The sequence below is a fragment of the Glandiceps talaboti genome, chromosome 15, assembly GCF_964340395.1.
Source record: "Glandiceps talaboti chromosome 15, keGlaTala1.1, whole genome shotgun sequence".
NCBI lineage: Eukaryota > Metazoa > Hemichordata > Enteropneusta > Spengelidae > Glandiceps > Glandiceps talaboti.
In genome coordinates, this window is record NC_135563.1 from 17911766 (window position 1) to 17922303 (window position 10538).

The 10538-nt window shown below is 34.5% G+C and overlaps 1 protein-coding gene across 2 annotated transcripts in view; it reads right to left on the reverse strand.

Moving 5' to 3' along the window:
• Positions 1-7677, reverse strand: part of LOC144446649 (D-serine dehydratase-like) — a 32392-nt gene extending 24715 nt beyond the window's left edge. For both annotated transcript variants that reach the window (XM_078136464.1, XM_078136463.1), the window contains exon 1: positions 7536-7677. In XM_078136464.1, coding sequence (XP_077992590.1) covers positions 7536-7552 — 17 coding nt within the window. In that variant the 5' untranslated portion in view covers positions 7553-7677. The remainder of the gene's footprint in view (positions 1-7535) is intronic.
• Between the last annotated feature and the right edge of the window lie 2861 nt (positions 7678-10538).

The following is a 10538-nucleotide window of genomic DNA, read 5'->3' on the forward strand; positions in this document are numbered from 1 at the left end:
CTGTCTATCATATTATCATGACTGGGATAATTAATTTCGACAATTCTATATTTATCAACACTAGACAGGTCATTTTCTTTCTGATAACACAAAAATAGGAATATTTTAAATAAGATTTGCAGGTACATTTTCTGGTTACCAAATTAACCTTCACCTACATTGTAACGTGTACTGTACAATACACAGTATCACATTACTTTTACGAAAGGTTATTGGTGATCTATTTGGTCTATTAATATCATTTATATTACCATGTTTTCATGCAAATATTCGTGGATACGTCATATCTTCACGTTTCTCCGCTGATACAATTTAACAGGAAAATAATGAACAGAAGGAGAATGGAATCATTATTGAATTGTATTGAATTGAATTGAATTGAATTGAGATTTATTCCCACAACAAATAAACATTCAGAAAACAAATAAATGATAACATCCAAAAGGAAAACGATTTCAAGTTGTGAGTGAGAGACTAGAAAATAGTTTTGATAAAACTAATCGAGTCTAGCCACTCAATTTCAAAAGCATCGAATTGCATTATCACATAAAAATGTGGTGACTGTAGTTGCTCAAATGATAACATATTATTTAACTTTGCTATGATACAACATATGGCATGTTTTGCCACATAGCATAATTCTATCTATCTATCTATCTAATAAATTTATATAGCGCCAAATATCCAAAGAAAACAATGTTCAGTGGCGTTTAGAGTTAGAAAGGAGATGAAAAAGCTCTCTGAAATATGTGGGATTTCAAGCGTCTTTTGAAAATGTTAACATTGGGAGAGGTTTTAATGTCCAGGGGTAGAGAGTTCCAAAGTTCAGGAGCTGCTGAATTACACATAGGGCCTGTAATGTGCCATACTCTATACCATTCTGTCGTAATTTACACTTGACAGAACACTGTCTCAACGCTTTGATGCTATGTTTACTTAGAACATTGCTATACCGCTTAGTCTAATTGCTTCACATTGATTCGTAAAAAAACACATTCAAAAGTGCGCCGAAAAAATCATTGCGTATAATTGTGTACGGTAAAGCATGGAAGTATCACACCACATGGGTGCTACTTCCATGGATAATAAAGTGATATTCGATGTCGTCAGCCCTGAACGTGAATAGTTAGCCGTAGCGCGTAAAGAAAAGGGACACAGTAGTAGTAGTACACAGATGTCGGATTCGGAAATTGGAAATTTGTTATTCATGGTGCCAGGATCACACAAAGTTGAGTTCAAAGAATACAACACCCATGATGCAAACGGAAAAAAGTGTAACTACACTTTTATCACAATAAGTAATATTCTCCAATCCTTGAGGTTGAGGTAGAATATGGTATCAATCCTATTAAAATACTATTTCGTTTAGGCCTGTGTTCGCGAAACCGCTAAGTAAGTACTGATTGATAGAATGTAAATAAACAAGGTGGTCATCCAATTTTAAAATCAGGAATATGTAGTAATGCATGAATAATTCCATAAAATTTTATTTACGAATTATATACATACATATACATATACATATACATATACATATACATACACATACACATATACATATACATATACATATACATATACATATACATATACATACGAATAAGAATCCCAATTATAATTTGCTAAAATTTGATAAAAAAAAAACAAATTTACGAAATATAGAGTCTATGGGTCTACCTCATTTACCTACATTGCAAATTGATTACACAGTGTGTATTTCCAATCGACGGTGACTATATGGTATCCCCTGTGAGTCAATATGTAATAACACTATATGCAATTTAACTGAACAAATTGAACGTACCATATCCCAGTCTTTTAGCGTCATTATTACTAAATACATGATATTTAAAAAAGTGACACATCACAGACTGATAATGGAGATGTGTGAACCACTAAGCTTATAACAATTATGTTAATGAATAGACTGCAATGTTAAACATGTCTTATGCATTCAATCATTCCAACAATAAAAACTGTCTGCCCAAAAAGAGTTCAAGTGTGTGTAAACCTGTACATACATCCATTACATAATGTATTATGTAGGTGAATTGAAGAGGTCGGGTGACTTGTCATGATAAGATCCTTCACTTTAATTTGTTAAGTCCTTTTAAGAGTCTATGCCCCTGGGAACCACGATAAGTGGATTAATATTTCTATATGTAATTTGCTAATTGGTACATCACCGACGTGAACACATTCTATTCAAAATGGCAATTATGGCATTTTGAAGACAAGAAATACTACTTAAAATGACGATAAGTTGTGGCTTGAAAAGAGACTGTCCATACCACGTAATGTTTACTGACAAGTTACGTGATGTGCGGTTTACAACTCGTTTGCAGCATTTCTTTAACTTGGTGACGTCAGAATGATTAGCGGCACTGATACTTACGTCAGACATTTAAATTTTTAAATGACAACTTATGTAACTAATGATAGAAGCGATTAGTTACGTTTATGCAGATATGCATACTGTATACATGATTGTATGTATGTATGTATGTATGTATGTATGTATGTATGTATGTGTATATATGTGTTTGTGTGTATGTGTTTGCGTGTGTGTTTTGTAGGGGTGTACGGATTGCTGGATGGAAGGATGAAGAATGTATAGGAATGATATATAAATGTCTGAGTTGGGTTGTGGCTGGCTGGGTGAAAGGAATGTGGGACGTATGTATACTTATCACTGGATTAGCATAGTCCTATTGCCGATTCATGTATATTTTGTGGATATATGTATATGTACTTTAAAACTGGTCATATCTTATTAAGCTATGGATAGAAGGTATTTAAAACTTCCGACAGCTCCAATTTGAGATTATTCGTTGGTTTCCTGTTGCCGTCAGGTTTAAATTATGTGCACAGGAAATGCCGACGAATGATCCGATCTAACTAGCACATGCCGGATATTAATTAGCATACAGTACTGAGTACAGGGACGACATGATATTTAAAATGGAAAAACAATGTGAACGTTTTAAATGGAATATAATCCACAGCCATTTTTTGTCAAATGTAAAACTGTGCTTATATAGCTTTGTCTCTTTGAATTTGAATTTTTTACCTGAGTGATTCTTTTCATTTCATAAATGCATTATGGCACTATCCTGCCTGTCGACATTTTTTGACAACACATATTAAGCCTGAACACTATACTAGAATATACTTCTATTCACTGTTTGTTACATACATGTAACCAATGCTGTGGGGAGTACTAAATATCCGTTGATATTTAATACATATATAGACAGCTCTCATTGCGTCAAAATTTGACCGTGCGTTATCCCTGTGCTGTATCATTTCGACGAAAAGTTAGTCGTGGTAGATTTGTTTCGAATGTTAAGTTAGCAACGTTTTGTTAGTATAAAATGCTTGTGTATGATGACTGTATGATGTATGATGACTGCATCTCAAGCCTGCATATTAATATGGTTATATAAAAGGTCAATCACCCTATAAAATTGATCACTATCTATACGTCTCCCTTGTATTTGCTTATAAGGTTTTGTATATTCGATACATCGTTACATTTCCATTTGTCCCTCTATGCTTTCAGACTTCAGTGTACTAAAAAGCAGTTATACAGAAAGCGTAGACCGAGAGTTGAAATGCAAATGACAAAATATGCATATCAGATGAATGCGAACACATACATACATACATACATACATACATACATACATACATACATACATACATACATACATACACACACACACACACACACACACACACACACATACACACACACACACATACATACATACATACATACATACATACATACATACATACATACATACATACATACATACATACATACATACATACATACATACATAATTCTAAGACCAAAATAGAACGGACAATGAATATTATACCATGCTCGAGTCAAGTTGAGCAAAAAATATGGAATATACACTCTGGTCGTTTTACGTCACGACAACGCGCGTCTATGTCACAACACAAGTCTAAATGACTGGTTCTGCTGTGTTCGAAATACTATTCAAAACTGACTCGTAGCGACTCGTAGGGACAAAGGTCCCTTAGGTCACTCGTATTTTCCTTGGCTGAACGACAAAAATATTGGGGAATAAAATCTAATTATCATAACTTATTTAAAGTAATTATACATAAATAATACACTCTTTACTTATTCATTATATCATAAAATGGCATTATTTACTTCACCTTTATTTATTCAAATGTATTCATTAATTTGATTTATGCCAGATTTGTTATTTTACTTTACAAATAATGTTTATAATGATAATATTTATTTGCCAGAAATCAAAAGTTATACATCAAAGAAAACAGCCTAAATACAATGGTAATAAATAAATAATGATAACAAATTTTCGGAATCTGGCTGGACCACAAAAAAGTGTTTCCAAACTAGTCAGGTGCGTGTCTATTGTGTATGTTTGACTGTTATAAGCTCTTTGCAAGGTGTCATGGGTACCCTTTGAAAAGTACGAACTTTTATCTCCCATTGACAATATGATGCAACTCAAAGCTATTAATAAAATAATTTCTATATGATTCGACGACGCAATGAATTTTAGAGTTTATTATCTGTTTTAAGAGAAGCAATTTATTGAATAGCTTATATCAGCTTTTATATACTGAGTCAAAAGTGACAGGCCAAACAATGACATGCTACACGTGTATCATTTATAATACTTTAGTGGGCATGATCACCATGGTTACTGTTAGTAGAGAATGACAGATAAAACATTAGACTCAGATAATTTCAGAACTCTGTCTCTCTAAGGCATAAGAAATCAGCTAAATCCATATTCATTTAGTAAATGAAGAATATCAAACACCAATTATAATTGATAAAATGGCACACACAAAAAATAAAAGATTATATTGGTCTCCTTATTCAGTTTGGTGCCGCCACTACCCTAGATATGATTCGAATTTAATCTACCCTAATTATGATATATGATCAAGGAAAAGTTTAAGATTCCTCAGTGGTGGGTAGATTACTGAAACCTATAAATGTGTCATGTATTCGACACAGCAGTCGGTTCCAACGACATAATCACAGAGGCATTAGTTGATTATAAACTGACCATTATGAGCCTGCCGACGCCAGATATATAGGCGACTGTCTTTTGCAGGTTAAAATACAGTGCACTATACCCCTGACACGCGTATTCAGCAATAACAGATACAAGTACGTGTTCCAATACAGTAAGCTGAGTTAATATGATACCATATATTTTACATTAGGGCCTCGGTGATTGTAACGTTTAATACATTTATATTATTTTTAACTATTGATATATAATTACTCAGTGAACTTTATCGGTACAGAATGCGTAACAACACAGTTTTTGAGCTCTGGCATTCGACTTTGGTAATACGGTGACCATGAGTAAAATTGAAATTTATTTATTTTTGATTAGTTAACACATTTGGCAGTCGAGTTGCTGTAGGTTAACATCATATATTTTAACTGTCACGCTAGCCAGTACCCCTACCTTCATAGTGAAATCTACGTTTTAGAATGTTTTCCATGAATTCTAGACGTTTTCACTACAAATTTGAATGTGTACAACGTTTTTTTTATTAAAGGCAATGTTCAGCTAATTAAGACTGCGTACAAAACGCTCCAAATATACCTCTGCAATACAGCTAGAAGTAGAGGAGTTGTGATCATCAAGGTGTCAGGGTAATGTTTACGACTACGAGTTGACAAAGATTTGAAGGCTATACTAACATTGCTGTGAATACATAGCAAGAATCTTAAAACGGACGGTAATCAGTGAGATTACACGCCAGTTCCCTATGACTACTTATCTTTGCAATCATTCTCAATGGGACTGATTATTCCATTGAGCTTTTAAATTGGCAATGTGATGCGATCGTCAGCATACCTGATTAGGTATATAGGCACTAAGTAATAAACAAACAAAAAATGTCACATAAAATTTAGTAAAGGGGGCCATAATAACATGAAGGTGTCTTCATTGCTTTCATTATGATGTTATCTCATACATGACCGTGGAGTGAACCTATATATGCTACAAACATGGAGGTATAACCAACTTTGTTTATACCTCCACGTTGTAACCATAACACGTCTACCCTGACCGAATCTTTTATGAGAGTAGAGGCAAAGACGTAAGGCGTACTCATTCTTTTAATTTATGCATACTGTATGTAATTACAAGCTCTTGTTCATTATAGCAATAAATTATTTAAAGGTCCTGGCTCTGCATGCCAATGCATCTTCAACTCTTAACCCAAAAATATATCCTGAATACTATAAATAACGCTGTAACGTTTCCCCGGTGGATTACCTGCCTAGTACATGTATTATATTGGAAAAACATTCGGTATCCAATGGCGAGAATTGTGGCTTTATTATATATATAGTCCTAATTTTAACTAAATCGAGAAATACATAACTCGTTTAGGTAAATACGACTTTAATATATTTACTTTTAAAAGTTGCTTGTATCTCGCCCATATCATACACCTGGGAAAACATTATCTCAAAAAAGATCTGAGAAATAGCCTTAAGTTAAAACATTTCAAACCTGTAACGTTGGCCGCACATATACTCTGAATCGTATAACCGTTACTATAGCTAGGTATAGTGTGCATATGTGTGGCACAACGATGATTAATTCATGATAGGTCAAGTCTTTTGAAAGTATTACCTTATCCTACAGCGAAGGCCATGTTTCTTAGCAGTGGGTATTCAGCGAACACGCTTTTATAATAACGTACGTATGACTTGAAGGGGTCAGGGTTTTTTGATCGGAAAAGTATACATTTATGAATTTGACAATGAAAAAGAGATAGAATACAGGAAAGACAGATGCCACTCTAATTGTCAAACCAGAGCAAAATGATTAAAATAACAATATTGAATTAATCATATTCAACGATAAAATTGATTGTTGCCATGGGCCCAAAACATAAAACAGTGAGCATTTGCTGGACTGTTATGCAACACAGTGTATACGCAGTCATGTCTGCGGACATAGCAATACTGTGTATTTGTTATGCCAGCATTTATTTTGAGGCATATCAATAATATTAGGCTTACCATTGCTGGTATTAAGACAGTCTAATACAGTATTACCTTTACATGGTCATCTTAGGTAGCTCCTGTAAACCCATTGTATTTACTATGTGAAAGACTCAACAATTTGAAAATAAATCAAACGTAATTTTTGAAAATATTTGGTCTTCGGTTCGAAAAAAAGTATCAAATTGTGCCAGTTTATTGGAGTTGCATTGCCTCGTTGCAATAACAAGTATGTCAAAAGATAAAGAAAGGTAAAATTATGCCGATTTCTGTTGACAAGTTAGGCCAAAGAGTGCATCAAATTGCGGTAGGAGCGTAAAAATATAATATGATTATGATTTAAATTGACATGATGGTCAATACAAATGTATGGTCCTAGATCTATCCTTCGTCTTACATACACACTGCACCGTTTACAACCGTGACTACGAACGTTACATTGTATTGTATAGTCAGATAACGAAACCATATAGCTTACCGTTTTAAACACAACATTGTTCCTGGTAATTGTACACACAATGGTCACAAAAAGCAGTTTTCTTTACGATGTAATATGGATGAAATCTAGGAACAAAAACACAACACACTGGCCTTTGTTATACTAACAAATGCAAACACTTGTGGTATGGCATGTGATAAATAAAGGTGCTTGTGTTCTAATTAGCATATCATACTGGATAATTGGCTGTTGAAGCGTGGCGCCATTTACGGTTCATATAGCCGCGTTTCACATCTATGAAGCTGGGTTGAGATAAAAGCCAAAACAACATTGTCAGTCCTCGTCATCTCACTTAAAGACGTTTTTTGTCAAATCAATATTTAAGTAAGGTTTCTCTAAATATTTATGTGAAATACTAAGGCTTTAATATATTCATTTAGCATAATTTAATCATATATCATATAATCATATTCATCCAAACCATCAAATCAATCATAGACACCGTTTATATAAAGGTGTATGATAAATGCATTTATGGTGTGCCTGTACTAGGCTGTAGGCTTTCATTTTATGTCTTATATAAAGACGGTCTGATTTAAACAAAGGGTTAGCTTCACACGCTATGAAATGCAGATTTGCCCATTAATTTGTATTCGACACCCAACTCAAAACAGCTATAAAAATAAGTTGGATAGTGCGTGCTCAGACATGGCATCACATAAATAGGCAGTAAACGTTCCTTTCCTTTTTCGACACGTAAAATAACGCTTGCAGTGAAAACCTAGGGTTTGCGATCACATTGCAGTATTCAAATTACGAATAAGATTATATATAGCAAGCTAGGGTTATTGGCGTATCATGTGCAAGTGCAAATATGTGGCAGAAAATATCAATTTAAAAGTATGTGTTATTTTTTCCATAGCAACAACACCGTTTAACGTGCCGTAAGCGATAGAGAACGATCTCAAACGCATACACCTACAAACGTGCATGAAATGACGATTCTTTATGTACCTCAAGGGAATAAACATGAGGCGGACTAATTGCAATTAAAAACGTTCACTTCCCTTTGTTTCCTCACATACATTAGACAGGAGGCGCTTCTCGTTATAATGAGCTTAACATTGAGATCGTCTTTTCGCCATACTATTAGGTTTTTCATTACATATCTGCAAATACATTCTCAGACGCACTACTATGTTAATTTTATATTACATCACACATGATTCAAATGCTCCATGTTATTTTAACTGTATACATAGACTAAGCAGTTGTTAGGGGAAACTCGTGAAACACTAAGTCTTCATATGAGAACCATGCACTGTATGTCAATTGAAGGTAAACTCGGTCGTCAAAGGCCTTCCCCTTGATTACCCAAAAATGATGGCAAAATAGTTTTTTTTATATGATAAGGGGATATAAACGATCCCTGTTTTTCATTGACAGCAAAGGTACAAGCAAATGAAAGTTCAATCACAAAATGATAGTAATTATCAGCTACATGGGTGACACGGTTGATAAAGTGAATATATAGTTGATTGGCAAAAGTCAGGGGATACCACAGCTGATTTCTTAAAAGTCATACTGGGGATTGTCGTTGAAGATGTTGTGTCGATCAGTTAATGTCACAGGAAACTTGACACTTGAACTTGCTGCGACAAAATTACAAGACTTAAACGTAAGAGATGGTCATTGGTTAAAGTCACAATAAGTCTCGGTGACTGGTTATAATTACCTGTAAAACACACTTCCATAGTTAAGGTCACCACAAGTTGTGGTGATTGGTTAAGGTCACCGGAGGTCGTGGTGATTGGTTAAGGTCACCGGAAATCGTGGTAATTGCTTAATGTCACCTCAAGTGTTAATGGTTAATATCACAATAGAAGTTGGTTTGGACCAATAAGGGGTCGATGATAGGTTTACCAATGTAACTCACTCAAAAGCTATGTTGTATTAATTATATCAGTGATGAGTATGATAATTTAAAGTCATATCAACACATGACTTGTCAAAATTGTTGGGGATATGATGTTAGTCTGTGTACTATGTACAATGCACGGAAATATTTAATAACAGAAACAAATTATGAGCATATTGTATTGTATTGTATTGTATTGTATTGTATTGTATTGTATTGTATTGTATTGTATTGTGTTGTGCTGTGCTGTGTTGTGTTGTGCTGTGTTGTGTTGTATTGTGCTGTGCTGTGTTATGTTGTGTTGTGTTTGTTGTGTTGCACGTGCTGTGTTGTGTTGTGTTGTGCTGTGCCGTGTTGTGTTGTGTTGTGTTGTGTTGTGTTGTGCTGTGTTGTGCTGTGCTGTGTTGTGTCGTGTTGTGCTGTGCTGTGCTGTGCTGTGCTGTGCTGTGTTGTGTTGTGTTGTGTTGTGTTGTGTTGTGTTGTGTTGTGTGGTTGTATTAGCATCTGATACAATTACTATACTCTCATTTACTAGTACACTGCTATAGCAGCTGTTTCTAATCACAGCACTACAGAGATACCGTGTGACGTCGAGAGAATGGCGTGATGCAATCCTAGATTGGCCTGCGAAATAACGAAGACCACTCTTGGTGGTGTGTCTTGGACGGTGCCGTAAAAGAGGTTGGGGTTTACGATGACGAATTGCGTGCAAGTGCCTCATTTACAAATGATAACAACGGATGTAATTTCAGCAGATTTAGAGTCATCGAAGATAGATTGTATACCACAAAACCAATTAAAAACGTATTGAATATATCATGTGTATTTGACAGTATAAAATGAATATATTAAAAACAATTTTGTATTAATATATGTAAAATGAAGTGTACACCACTACAGTTATCTCATCGAATTGTATAATTGTTTGAGCAATTTGGTGGATGCTTATATGTTATTGAGTTCGCGAGTTCGATGAGTTTAGTCTGCTGCAACATCAAATGAAGCGAACCCCTTCAACCTACAGATTTCCTTTGAGGTTGTTATACATTGACAATAGAGAAAGTTGTGGTATAATGTCATTTGTTTGACCACGACTTGCAATTAGAAACACACAAACTTTACAC